This window comes from Silene latifolia, chromosome 5, assembly GCF_048544455.1.
Source record: "Silene latifolia isolate original U9 population chromosome 5, ASM4854445v1, whole genome shotgun sequence".
Lineage (NCBI taxonomy): Eukaryota > Viridiplantae > Streptophyta > Magnoliopsida > Caryophyllales > Caryophyllaceae > Silene > Silene latifolia.
Window position 1 is genome coordinate 86,531,539 of NC_133530.1, and position 15,128 is coordinate 86,546,666.

The window sequence follows — 15,128 nt, forward strand, 5'->3', positions numbered from 1 at the left end:
TGGGCTGTTTAAATGTTGCTGGCCTTGAGAATTTATTCTTGGTTTTACTGCTAACTAGTTCTATACCCGTGCAAAATATTGCACGGGAGTAAATATCAAACAATTTCACTATATCTACAAATAATTAACATTTGGAAAACGTGTCAGTTGGTGTTTGAATTATTCGGGTTTGCGAGAATTCGGGCCGGTATTTTTTTTCTTTTCATAAATGTATAGAACATATGTTCAATTTATTTATGAAAACTCTTTATTGATTGTTCATGAATTTTTGGATAATATTTTATTTTGGTTACAAAATTTGAATAATTTATACAACACCCATATGTTAAGTTGCAAAATAATTTTCCTCTAAGTTTAAGTTATATATTATGGAAATAATTTTTGGATGAAATTTGGGAAATTGTACAGATTAGATGGAATTCTAGAGTTCTATGCATTTTCATTTTCACGTACTTCGTATATATGTGTTGTATAATTAATGTAATGTAATGGCATAAACGGGAGAAATTGTAGAAATAGAAATTAATTGTTTCTTCAATTGGGTCATACGCTCCTACCATTATTATATCATCAGACTATATATATTGAAATTGATTTTTTCCGAATTCCATGCTTTTAATAATGAGGTTAAATAAATATGAGGGAAGTTTGTGGTGGGACCAACTTTAAAAAATAATATATTTTTCCCTTAAAACAGGGAACCAATAAAAAGTCTTTAAAAGACTTGGCTTTTATACTAAGGATATTGTTCGAGGGCAAGTGTATTTCCACGGAAGTAACGAACCCTTCCACTGAGAAGATGTCGAGAAAGGATGTGAGGCATTAATTTTTTTAGCTTACTCAAATCTTCCCCATCATCTCCGTCCGTTCCTGGCTCAAAGCACGCCTTAATCTTTTACTTTTAAGTTTATAACTTAACAATTCATTAATTGTTATATTCACTAGTATAGACCCCGTGCAATTTATACACGGTATATATGAAGCTTTACTTTTAAGTTTATAACTTGACAATTCATTAATTTTTTAGTGTGTCATCTTTATATTTTGATTTGAAAAAAAAAAGATCAATATTGAAAAAGTAATCAAGAGGATTAGGTAATGTTAGAAATGTTTATTTTAATGAGATTATTTTTCATAATCATTTTATTTTTAACATTTTATTTTATTAATATTTAATTTTGATCCACAATTTTTTTTATATTTTCATAGAAAATCAATGAATTTTTTATCATAAAAATCGTGGAGGCAAATCTTCTGCAGAAAATTTGTGCAGATTGTGAGTATTTCAATTTTATAAATATGTCTAATTAAAAGATAATATCCATTTATAGTGTTCAAAATATACCTATAGAATAAACTATAATAATAAACTCAATATTAGATTCTAAAAATTTTGGGCGGGAAAATTTGGAGATCCACCTATTCTTTTAGTAGATAAGGGGTTTCCAACAATGTTTAGAAAGAGAGAAGATACAAGGCAGATACAGTTGACTTCCTAGGTAACTATTCCATTGAGAACAAAATGGAGAGGAAAACCGAATTAAAGTAGTATCTTGAATACTTTGCAAGTCAAACTAGGAAGATTATTATGAGATGGAGGGAGCATTTATTTTAACAAATGATATAAGGTAAAGGAGTAGGATCCAAATACGAGTTAGGCATGGTTCTAGAGTTAAGGTTCAATGAGTGAGTTAAGAGAGCTCTTACCACTAAGCCAACTCTTATTTTCTTTTAAAAAAGCCTTGTGAAAAGTAAGTCTTCAAAGGGGAAGCTGATTTCGGCCATATGGTGATACTCTTATCGTAAAGTTATCATATTTTCCTTCCCGCTGTAAAGATTTTATTTTTGTAGAACACGTAGCGGCCTCAAATACAAAAAAATTGGCGTCAAAAGAAAATGCTTAAACCAAAGGAACACAAAATGAAGAATCCTTTTGTAGCAAGCAAATTCAACAATTTTATTCCTTAGTCGTTAAAAGCCACATAAAACACCATAACTAGTACAACCATTATGACAAATTACACCTTAGAATACAATAAATCACCTTTAAGACGACATTGTCTGCCTTGGGTTTCCTATTGTTCACCATCACAACCTCATCATGCTGCCCATGAGACATAACAAGGATTGGCCCAATGGGCTAATCTGTGAGAGGTAGTTTCATCTGCACCTTTTGTGATAGTTTAGGGCCCATGGCCCAATTGAGTTAGTGAGGAACAATGCATTATTGTCCCATGGCCTCCTACAAAAACAGGGCAACTTTTACAAATAAAAAGGTACTCTATATTATAAGAGAATTTAAGCTGAGAACCATTGCTTTATTCAAATTAATATATTACATATAAAAATAAAAAAGTACAATCCATATTACATCAATATAAGAGAAGTACAATCCATATAGGCTATAAAACTTTATGTTATAACATTTGCAACTATAAATGAGGTCGAATTTGTGAGGCGCTCCATTTTTCCAATGACATTACTTAGTCACGCAATCTGACACATCATCAAATATAACAAATAAGGCAACAAACAATAATAAAATTGTTTGTCAACAACAACAATAACATCGTCCTTAGATCTTACAGGTTATGCCGTTATGGTCAAAGACAGAAGTCTATATCCAAAAACAAGTTTATTTTTTAGGTCTTTGAGAAAAGGCGCACATTTTTAAAGGGAACACATAAAACAATTGGTTTAGTCAAAATACCAAAGTTATGAAGTTTGTTTCAAACCAACAAATAAAGCTAATCTTAATGCCAATATGAGAAGGATAAGTCAAGTCATATCCTAGATATTAATTAGAGGGCAGTCGAGGTCGGGAGTCGGGACACCCCTACTTAAGTACCTCCTTCGTCCCTATCAATAGTTATCATTGTTTGAACTGACCGGGATAGAAAAAGTAATGATTGGGGTACGAGCATAAATTAAGTACAGAATTGAACATGAAACAAGTGCTTATATAATACTTCCTACCACTGGATTAAGTACAGAATTGAACATGAAACAAGTATATATTATAAAAGCAAAAGGGAAGAGAATTTGCACAACCTCCTAGCAGTGGAACCAACCTCACGTTGGCAATTGTAGTAGACGGCAGCAACAGGCAAACCAAGATTGTAGAGCTCAGCAAAGTCTCTAGTGTTGAAGTTCTGACGCCAGCCTGGGGCATACACAGTTTGCCTACCCAATTGCCGGAACAACACAAATATGAATCGGTGAATCCCGACTGATGGGCGAGGGCTCTCATAGCAAACCACCTCCTGGCCTATATCGTGAAGTAGTCACAACAACAACAACAACAACAACAACAACAACAACAACAACAACAACAACAACAACAACAACAACAACAAAGTAACAAGAGTTTAGTCCCTATATAATCAATCAACAAAAATTCTCATTTGTGACGTGACACAAAGAGACTATATACACTACTCGAACATTTACAGCATTATACAAGTAAAAGACAGGATGATAAATACGATAACATCTATTGTTTGCCGCTACTTGTGGTTTGTTCATTTTTAGTAATAAATTGACTCACACGACTAAAATAGAATCATATTCACTCATATTATCAGTTTATCCCCCGGAATATGGGGACCCGCATGGGCATTTCATGATTTTTGTTGTCATAGAAACCTCGGGTGACACTTACCAGTTAAAAGTAGTAATTGTTTTATTTATATGTGTTACTACCTTTAAATTACAATACATAAAAGATTGGAGCGGCTAGACATGGCAAACGGGTAGGGTTAATTTCAGGTTTGAAATCATTCGAGTTAAGTCAATTCGTGTTCGAGTCATTTTTGAGCTTATTATTATCAAGTTCCTTATAGATATAATACATACTTAACAGTTTGCAACAATAAATATTCTACGAAATCACGCTTGTGTCATGCTCGGGTCCTCACTTCGAGTGTCGGGTTGGGTTTGGGTTGTATTATTCAGGTCAAGTCATTGGGGCCGAGTCTATTTGGCTAGGTCTAATTGAAGGGTTTCTCAAAAGATAAAAAGTTGTTTGTCTTTATGTGTTACTTCATTATTCCAAAACTTCGTAATCCTCAAATCACTTGATAATATCATGGTTATTATTAAAAAGGTTTTTACTGTTTTAAAACTAAAAACACGGTTTGAAAATTGTTTATTAATCAACCAAGTAAAAGTAACACAAAATATCATATTTCACGGTAACAAAAACATGTTCTACTCCCTATAATATAAAACTATCACAAATTCTCATTTGTGAAAGACAGTATCCGTCACAAGCTTATGACGAGCCAAATAAAACACACATGTGTAGATAAGGACAAATCATTTGTGACTTTCTACGCACTCTGATTTTGTCTTGTCTACCCATATGGATAATATTTGATCCATCATAAGCTTATGAGACTATACCCATCATAAAGGACTTACAGTAAAACTGTATGGTCTAGTTAGTGAACCAAGTATTGATTAGACTAATACAAGTACGAAGTATCAACCATTTAAGTGTCTTCCAAATAGTGTACTAGGTAAAGAAATGATTGATCATGACACCAGGAAAAAAGGACCCAACACAAACTTTTATTTGAAAAAAATTACTTTTGATACCCTATTGTTTATCTCTACACAGACCAAACACCTGTTTGTTGCGCTTTATCTTCAAAGCTCAAACTAACTTCCCCAAACTTTGAAGGTGTGACAAATTTTATTACTTTCACAGCATAAACCTGATATAAATCGTTCTAAAACAACTCTCACGAAGAACTTTTCATGGACGGGGCAACCCATTAAAACCCCAAGCCCGTTAACAAAGCAGGGCTTAGACAATGTATTTTCCAAAATTTACGAAGACAACCCGACCCACAAAACCGTCCAAAGCCAGCTAGCTAGCCCGCATGTCAGTGAGCCAAAACAATCACCTCTACCCTCCAGTCATGATATTGAATGGTCCCATTCCCACCGATGTCAAATTTGATTGTATTTGCAAGCAAGGGAAAGGTAGGAAGAAGAAATAATAATTCTAAAAGTTTTGATTGAAAGGTTTATGCACGTAAATTAGCTCCTATTGGGGTTACTGTATTTCAAATCCTAGTTACTCAAATGTTCAATATAATATGCGGGGAAGTGACAAATAAGCCCCAAACGTTTGCCACTACGTGCAAATTAGCCCCATAACTTTTTTCTAGTGCAAATTAACCCCATTAGTTATACCATATGTGCAATTCAGTCCAATTAGAAATTTCCGAGTAAATTTCTCGCCGGAAAACATTGACATGGCACCGGAAAGATTACTAGGATAGATTAAAATAGATAACAAATTAAAAAAAACATAAATATTGCGAAACTTCGTTTAATTTTCAATCGGTATCGTTGCGAAACTTCATTTAATTTTCGAGCTCGGATCACGTAATACTTCGTTTAATTTTATCACAGGAACTTCATTTAATTTATCACAACAAGAACAGTAAGATCAGCCTCAATTATCGCCATTGTTACAAAACTTCATTTAATTTTCGAGTTCAGATTGCATAAAAATGGCGGTATATAGTTAGACTGCATAAATTCAATTTTCCCCAAATATCATTTTTCTGTTTTTATGGTTCTGGAGTATACTTTCAATTATAAAAATGGCGGCGATATGTGGAGATAAGGGTAGGCTACATCAAACAAAATTGAATGAATGAATAGAGACACTGGATGGAGGTGTGAGGATTGGGGATTGAGGAAGGAGCTCAAAATGAGAGCTCAAACATAATCCATGTTTTTGTGTTTTTTTTTTTAATTTATTATTTAACTTAGTCTATTCTAGTTATCTTTTCGGTGCCATGTCAATGTTTTCCGGCGAGAAATTTACTCGGAAATCTCTAATTGGGCTGAATTGCACATCGGAGATAACTAATGGGGTTAATTTGCACTAGAAAAAAGTTACAGGGCTAATTTGCACGTAATGACAAACGTTTGGGGCTTATTTGCCATTTCCCCGAGCCCCGAATTTTGAACTACACGACGGCAGATCTATATTTTTTTATTTTGGATTTCTATTCCGGGGAAAAAATAAATCTGTTAATCTAAGTCACCCATAAACTACTCGTATGACATAAATGACAATAAAAATTCTGAAAAACGAAGAAAGGTCAATATATTGTGGGTTATGGTCTTATGGACTACGATATACTTGTATTACGTAGCTCGCTAGTAAATTTCTCTTTACCTTTAAATCTAAGTACCCTATGTTTAAAAAAAAAAACTATCACATAAACAGCGAGATCAGATGGAGCACTTGAATTTAAAGAGAGGGAACTCCGTAAAAACCAGCAGCTTAATGCGCATGTATATATGGAAGAAGAAAATGAAACGTGGGACTCACCGAAGGTTGCACCCGTGGTCCCAGGAATATCAGTCACCAACCTTCAACCCACGGAATACAAATGCATTAATTATTAACAATAGCGAAATATTCAAGAGAATTATAAACTCGATAGCATTTGCCGCCAGTCGCTAGCCACAAAAATAAAAATACATCACAAAGTTAATACGGAGTACTATTCTACTAACGGTATTAAATGTCGTTTCCAATTGTTATTGTCATGCCGTACAAACATGTTTAGTACCACATCATTATATGGTGAATGTAATTTTCAAATCCTTTAAATAATTGTTGTAATGATTTTAGTTAGTTATTAGGTCAGCAATTGTAGTCCAGCAAAAAAAAAAAAAAAAAAAAAAAAAAAAAAAAAAAAGTGGGGAGGGAAAACTCACTCTTTGGAGGAAATTAAAAGGTGATTACTGATTACGAACCTCCTCTTAAGATATAAAAAAAAAAGCCATAACTAGTGAAAAAGTGGTGCAGTGCCATAAGAAAAGGTAGGGGAAAACAAAAATAGTTGTAAACGGTATACCTACTTGTTATTCCTCGTACATGCACGTCAATATATATATATAAGTTGATAAGCTGCCTAAAGGATTCAAGAACCAAATCTCCCTCCATCAACATTTAAAAAACAAAATTTATAAGTTGATAAAAAAAAAACTCATCTTTATCAAACACCCTAGTACCGGAGAAATATAGTTGGAATACTTGGTCTAGTTGATTTGAGGTACCTGTTTAATGGTTGGCGTCATTACAAACATGGTATAATATCGGTTTTCTTGATCCAAAAATCAGTTGTCGCTCCCTGTTCTCAGTTGTTTCGCTAAAAAGAGTCGAATACCACCTCAAAATATGGTTACAATGGCCTTTAATACCATATTATAACCTGTCATTGATCTCAGTCTTATGTAAATGACGAGACGATCTATCATATAACACACATTGTAACGAAGCATATGGAATAGACGTGGGAAACCAAAGAGAATATTAACGATTAATAAAAAAATCAGAATCCTTTGAGCTGTTGAAGTGCCCTGTGATACAACTAGAAGCTTACCAGTGCAAGTATTCCCTAAGATTTGGATCACTTGGGCTTGGAGCATCCGGATCCACCATCACCTATATTATATACAAGAGGACTTTTGCTAATTATTATCAGTCTACCATAAGTGCATATGGCGAATTCATTACTTAAGGCATTTTAGGTGTACGCAGCCGAAAATTACATTGTAATTAATTAAGGCCTGTTTGTAATGGAAAGGAAAAGAAAAGGAAAAACGTTTAATAAGTGATTTTGTTTAACATACCAAAGTGTAGCAAGTTCTGAGGTCATCACCTCCAACCTGAACCCTAGGTTGGGTGACAACTTGGGAGGGCCTAAATTCACATCCATTATTAACATCCCTACCATTGTAGGTGACTCTTAAGGGAACAGTCCTGTTGAAGGGATGTAAGACATCCCCAATGACTCGACCTACCACAAGTGGATCTCTTGCAACCCTAGGCATGAGGACAAGTTTATTAATTTCTTTATTTCTTGGATGGATATAATGAGACAATAGGTCTTGGTATGGACGGGTGGGGCGAACAGACGGGTAAAGACCTCTAATAAAATGGGTAGGGGGACAAGGTGGGGCACTCTCTATGTGCTTCCCACTTTATGGCAAATGAATATTTTGTGAGGGAAAATGGTATCCGTCTATATGTATAGACGGATAGTGTCCGTCTATAATGAGAATTTGTGATAATGAGAATGACTAAATATGAAGATGATAAATGTGGAGAGCCTAGTTAAAGCTTTATATAGAGCATAGGTCTCTGAGCACCAGAATGCAACATCTTCTTTCGCATCCCATGTTGCATCAATAGCATCTGTTCCTCCTTATTTTCAGTGCAAAAAAACCAAGGATAAAAAACAGTCAAGTCCCACTTACTTTCTTAACTGTCAAGTGGCCCAGGGCATATAGAGATACTTACACTACTTTTTTTTTTTTTAATTTCCTCCAAAGAGTGAGTTTAGGATATTCTTACACAACTCTTTCAAGGTGGTTTTGGTTAGCTTTTTCTAGAAAACATTTCCAGAAGGAGAGGCTACGCAAGCAACAATAATAAGCAAGAATCTTGTTGCGAGGAAGAAAACTTTCAGACGGTTCTTAACTCATGGGCAAAAAAATCAGCTTAGAGCAAGAAATAAAAGACAAAACCATTTGGTCTTTCTTAAGACGGGTATATCGATCCGTACATAAGCTTGAAACTAGTCGAATTGTATCCCGTTTAGACAGATGAGACGAGCTATTTCCTAGTCCCTAGGCAATCTGCTCTTGTCACATCTATCTATTTTTCTCGTACTAAGTTTTAGACGGATATACTTATTTTAAATAAGAATTTATGAGACAAAAGAGTTTGCTTGATAATTGTCACTGTAATCTTTTCAATCCTCATTTCCACGCGCATAATTGTCATTCGGCACAAGTGTTTTTTTTTGGGGGAGTGCTAGGGCGACACCGGGTGTTACTGAGTTCGGTAACACCCTATTAAAAAAAATAGAAAAAAATAGAAAAAAATAAAAAACAGAAAAATAATTTTCGTTTTTGCGCCAATTTCTTAGGGATAAAACCGTAATTTGCAAATTTATTATATTAATAAAATAAAATATAAAAAATAATAATTAAAACTAAACTAAATCTAATATCTCCTATCTAATAGACAACAATAATCATAACAAACACATCATCTTCAACTCTTCTTGATCATCGATAGTTGTATTCATGTCAAACTAAGCTAGGTATACGTTTACCAATTATCAAAAAAAAAAAAAAAAAAAAAAAAAAAAAATTGTACTGTCAAACCTGAAGCAACAAAATACGTTACGCAAATTTCCTCCACTGGATCGATAGTTGTTAAGGTACGTATAATTGTTGAATGAAAGATGAAATATAATTTTGTCATTGAATTTGTTGTGTATAATTGTACAAACGAAAGATGAAATTTCTTCGATCATATATTTATGTGTGGGACGGGATGTATATGTGTGAAGCAACATATTGTAGTATACTATTCCAGCCAAGCAATAAAATTTGGCATTGCAATACTTCCCTTCCCCTTAAACCTTCAGTCTTCTCTAATATACACTAAACTCATAAAACACAAAGGCTGCAGCCAAGCAATACTATTCCAGTTTCTAAATTCCCAGCATAAATGAATGCTGTAGTTAAGAATTTTTTAAGGACTACAGACAGAGATTCAGTGTGTTTCACAAATACATAAGAGACCTTCATTGATAGCCGACACGAACACAGATGTCTTAACAGGCTAACAATTATCCTGTTCAGCTGTTCTAATTCGATAATGAGAACCTAACACCAGGAAAATAAAGGTACGTATGACACATATTAGAACGAGCATCAGCGAAAATATTCGCTGTTAACCTGTGCATTAGGGTACACAAACCAGTGAATGAGAAAATGAATTAGTTCAATGGAACAATAAAGTATCAGGTGGGTAAATTGGTTAGGTCGACAATTGAATTTGAAGGCCAACTAAGCATATGTTAGCCCTCTGATTTGAGACTTCATGCTGTCGCTCCTCCTGGCAGTGCTGATGTTATGTAAGGCTCTTATATCAATATGGAGGTAGGCTTTCCAGACTGGATTGGGTGAGACAGATAAGGTTAATGGGTTTCTTTGTCGTGTGTTAGGTCAGCAAAGTCACACAAGCTAGCTATTGAACAGAGCAAGTACCTTGGAGGTTTATACTCTTTCTCTGCACCTAAAGCATCTTGAAACTATATTGTGATATTCCTCTTTTGCTCTCAGTTACTCAGTGTCAATCGGATTGACATAGTGGTTAACATATAAATTATTGACCAATTGTCATCATTAGACGTACTATTCCATCTCATGTCCACTGAATTCGATGTTTGCCTGCCAACAGTAGTATAGCTTAGTCATTGATGAAATGGAATACATGTAACTGAAACATGGGAAACAATCTAACAAATGGGAATCAAGTGATTGAGAAACAGATAAGAGTAGGAATTATATGTATATGTGTGAAGCAACATTTCATTGTAAATATCCATGCTTTCAGTAGTTATAATCAAAGGACAAGGAATTGGTACGAATAGCCAACAAAGCACTGGGTTTTTCTTATAATCAGTATAAATGACAAACGTGATAGTACCTTATTAAAATTGATGAATGTTGATAATACTATTAAGTTATTAATTTTTCTTTTCTTTTGATAATGCAAGTTATGGACTCTCAAAGTTATTCAAATATTAACGAGACGCATGATAAAGTAAATGATGAAGCAACTCATTGGGAAGGACAAGATGGAGAAATTAATTTTGAAACCATTGACTTATTAGATGATGAAGAAGTTATTCCAGAAGATTATTTGACTAGTTTAGAAGAAAACATGAGTGATGACGGTGAAGAAAAAAACAGTCCAGCAACACCAAGATGAATTCGATGGTGATAATAATGATCATTCAGTTATTGAAAATGTGGAAGCACCACAAGATGGCATGGAATTTGAAACAGTAGAAGAGTTACGAAAACACCTCCGTAATTATGCTAAGCAATGTGGTTTTTCAATTCGACAGAGAAATGTGAAGCCGCCACCGAAAACAAAGTTACCACCTAAGCATATTTTATGGGTTTGTCACAAGGCTGGAAAACAAGTGAACAGGTCGCAAAATAAAATTAAACCTAGACCATCTCAAATGATCGGGTGCAACGCGAAATTCAATGCCAAGGAGTTTGAGGGTCGGTGGAGATATACGAAGGTAGAACTGGGTCATAATCATGACCTTAACCCCGAGGATGTGAGATATTTGCGAGCTTATAGAAAATTGCCAAAAGAAGTAGAGAGGAGAGTTTTGATAAATGATGAGGCTGGCATAAGGCCATCTCGATCGTATTTGGCAGAGGCTGTGAAAAATCATGGTTTTCAAAACCTTTCATATTTAGAAAAGGATGTGAGAAACTTTTTGCAGAAGAAAAGACAAGAGAAATTGACCGGGCCAGATTCCATCGCGATGTATCACTACTTTATGAAGTCCATGAAGGAGTCAGACAATTTTTTTTTCATGTTAGATTTGGAACGTGACGGCCGTCTTCTCAATGTAATGTGGGTGGATGCTAGGAGTAGAACGGCTTACAAAGATTTTTGTGATGCCGTTGGACTTGATACCACATATCTGAATAACAAGTGCGAGATGCCATTCGCTCCTTTTATAGGGATAAACCACCATGGTCAAACTATACTTTTAGGTTGTGCACTACTATCTAGAGAGGATACAGAGTCCTTTAGGTGGTTGCTCAGAACTTGGGTAGATTGCATGGGTGTGGCACCTAGAGCCATTATCACCGATCAGAGTATTCCTATAACGAAAGCTGTTGAGTTGGAAATGCCAAATACTAGGCATAGGTGGTGCCTTTGGCATATTATGGAAAAACAACACAAAAAATTGAAGAATTACAAGGACTTTGAGAAGATTAAAGCTGCAATGGCAAATTGCGTCTATGATTCAATGAGTGTTGGTGAGTTCGAAGTTGGCTGGAAAAATTTTGTTGATGAATTTGGATTGGCTAAAAATGCTTGGTTGTACACTTTATATAAAGACAGAAGACGCTGGGTTCCAGCTTTTGTGAATGATTGTTTTTGGGCCGGTATGTCTACTACTCAAAGAAATGAAGGCGTTAATGCTTTTTTCAAGCATTACGTTAATAGCAAGACATCGCTGAAACAATTTGTGCTCAAGTACGATCTTGCTCTTGGTGCAAAGTGTGACAAGGAGAGGCTTTTGGATCATCTGTCAAAAAACACCAGTTACAAAATTGTAACCAAATTTGCCGCCGAAAGAGTTTTCCAACCGATTTACACGCACTACGCATTCCAAAGGGTGATGGAAGAGGTAAGAGGTTGCTTGTATACCACTCCTAGTATCTTTGCGGATGAGGAAGACTATAGTGAGTACAAGGTGGAGGATACTCGTGAATTTGGGGACTTAGCTATAGAGAAGAGAGTTGAGTACATGGTCAGGTTAGACAAGAGGACTAATCATGTTCAGTGTAGTTGCAAGTTATTTGAAATGCGTGGTATCATGTGTAGGCATACGGTAAAATTCTTTACGATTGTGGTGTCCAACAAATTCCGGTTTATATATTGTTAGACGATGGAGGAAGGATATTGATAGACCATACACTAGGGTGAAAGTGCCTTACTATAATCCTGTAAAAAGTGAGATTGTAGCTAGGTATGAGAAAATGCAGGAGGAGTTTGAAAAGGTTGCCATCAAAGCTATGAATACTGAGGAAGAATTTGGTATTGTGATGAATGGTATTACCCTTCTTAACCAGAATCTTAAAAGGAGCAAAGAAATTTCTGGTAAGGAAGCTATGTCATCCGAGCAAGTCAACGAAAATGAAGAATCACAAGATGTCATATTTGTGTTCGATAATTCAGAAGGAACTCAAACTAAAGTTGCCTTACAAGATCCAAGCCAGGTGAAATCTGTTGGAAGGCCACGAATTCGAGTCAGGGGAAGGCAGAAAAATGTACCCAAGAAAACCACTTCCAGACGGACAAACAGCAACCATGATGCAGGAGAGGTAAGTCTTCACAGACTGCCATCTTTGTTATTTGCTTACAATGTCCTTAATGCAAGTCTACTTCATTCCTTGATGTACATTAATAGCTACTGGATGTAAACAATAGTTGCTCAATATATTTGTTTATTCGCATAGGGAAGCAAATCAAAGAGGAAAAAAGTTAATGACACCGTAAATTTACGCGATGAAGTTGATCCGGAAGCGGATGCCTTTTATTTGTCTCAAACAGAGATGACCACTGATTATTATCATCAAACAGGCGACCTGTTTAATAATACGGTTCATGCTGGTGGATATACGGAGATGATGGTATATTACTGAGTCCTGAAGTATTAAATTTGTTATTGAATTCTTGTGCAACTTATCATTTTTGCCTTTTTGTTGATATGTTTGCAGCAATATTTTGAACAGATGGGACAATCAAATAATCAGCCGACTGAAGGTGGTAACATATTTTCCTTTATTTTGTAAATATATATACTGGTAAAACAATGATTGTTTAACAGTGGTAACAGAGTCCAAAATCAATTTACTGTATGAACATGTTGATGATGTAACAAAGTGAACACTATATCGATCAGAGTAACAACAGCAAAAGAATAATCACATTTAATTTGCAAGATGACAGTGCATTACATGAACACAACAACATGAACAGAAAGAAAAAATTGCATAACTTGGGTATAAGCTCAGACGATACCTGTCTTATATGCATGAATGGTACTGAAATTTCGGCACACTTGTTCTTTGAATGTGAGTATAGCAGGAAACTTATCACTCTGATTGGGGACTGGATGGACATTTCAATACCATACCGAGATACCACTCAATGGAGACTGAGAAGGAAGGATTCTAAGCTGAGGAAGGGATTGATTAATGCTGGTGTGAATGCCTGTATACATCACGTAACCATAAAGTTTGCATCAATTGATTGAAGAGCATGATAGATCATATGATTGTTGGCATCAATTGATTGAAGATCACTACCAGCAGAAAAGGAGGGATAAATCTAGGTTTTAGTTATGTTTGTCGATGATTGCCTTCTGGTTTTGTTGTAAGCATAAAGTTTGGATAAGGTTGGCCTATCTTTTTTGTTGATGGTAAGAGTAGGCCTTGGACTGATCTCTCAAGAGCTGGCTCATTTTGGTTAGGTAGAAATGAGCCCATGCTAGTTTCCTATTGTATTGCTTTTACATATTTGACCTTAATAATACTTACAGTATACCAAAAAAATAATAGTGCAAGTGAAAAGGATTCAATTCAGAAGTGACCTGTCATCAAAGAAGGATGCACAACTCACAAACCAGAGGTCTATTTCAAGTGATTCTTTTTTTATATAAAACCTTTCATCATTAGCTTTCATTTGATATAACTTGAGCATTTTTATTTGCTCTAAGCTAAGAGATATGTGGTCTGCAAGAAGTTGCTGCTGCATTAGGTAATGATGAATTAGGTCGATATCATTTCTGTGGCTCATTTTGTTTGCTCCATATCTAGAGTTTTACCCGGTGAAAATTTATGTTCTTTATATGAATAAATTCTTGAAGAAGTCTACTTTCCCATGGCTTTGAAATCAGAAAGATTCATTGAGTAAATTGGTCACAATAGAGCTTCAAAGGCTGTCACAACTAATGCAATGCTGAACATTCAGTACTGACCTGTCAGTACTAAAATGCTCATATCTCCAAAACCAGGCTACATATTGGTGTGATTCTTTTTTTAGGAAGTATTTAACTCATTTATCTTTCATTTGAGGTATGTTGGGAACATTAGTTCAACCTGATAAAAAATATATGCATCCTCAAAGTTCCTGCTGGAACACGGCTGAATGCTGATTATTTCAGGCCTGACCTGCTAGTACTCAAGCTATCATATCTCGAGATTCAGGCAATGTTTTCAAGTGATTCTTGTTTGAGGTGAAAGTTAACTCATTTAGCTTTCATTTGGTACCTATGGGGCATTCTAATTCATCCTAAGGAGATAGATATAGAATCTGGAAGATAGGTTTGATGACATGAGAATTCCTGGAAGTTCTGATGCAAGTTCAATGTGTTCAAATTTTATTATTAACGAAATTCATAAGCATTATGCTAAGCATCTAACAAATACAGAAAAATAAAAATGAATCAAGTCTTTAAATCCAGCCTAAT

General features: G+C 35.1%; 2 protein-coding genes across 2 annotated transcripts; one reads left to right on the forward strand and one right to left on the reverse strand.

The window, feature by feature from the left end:
• Window positions 1-1,950: 1,950 nt before the first annotated feature.
• Window positions 1,951-8,123, reverse strand: LOC141657745 (protein VERNALIZATION 3-like). Its single transcript, XM_074465079.1, has 6 exons — window positions 8,107-8,123; window positions 7,669-7,913; window positions 7,419-7,480; window positions 6,359-6,399; window positions 3,052-3,268; window positions 1,951-2,242 (listed from the first exon to the last, which is right to left on the reverse strand). The coding sequence occupies exons 2-6, from the start codon at window positions 7,867-7,869 to the stop codon at window positions 2,161-2,163; spliced, it is 603 nt and encodes a 200-aa protein (XP_074321180.1). The 5' UTR covers window positions 7,870-7,913; window positions 8,107-8,123; the 3' UTR covers window positions 1,951-2,160.
• A 2,664-nt stretch (window positions 8,124-10,787) lies between these two features.
• On the forward strand, window positions 10,788-13,913 carry LOC141655706 (protein FAR1-RELATED SEQUENCE 6-like). Its single transcript, XM_074462772.1, has 5 exons — window positions 10,788-12,409; window positions 12,540-12,978; window positions 13,114-13,287; window positions 13,375-13,445; window positions 13,541-13,913. Exons 1-5 carry the CDS (start codon window positions 10,788-10,790, stop codon window positions 13,911-13,913), a joined length of 2,679 nt encoding a protein of 892 aa, XP_074318873.1.
• The last annotated feature ends 1,215 nt before the right edge of the window (window positions 13,914-15,128 follow it).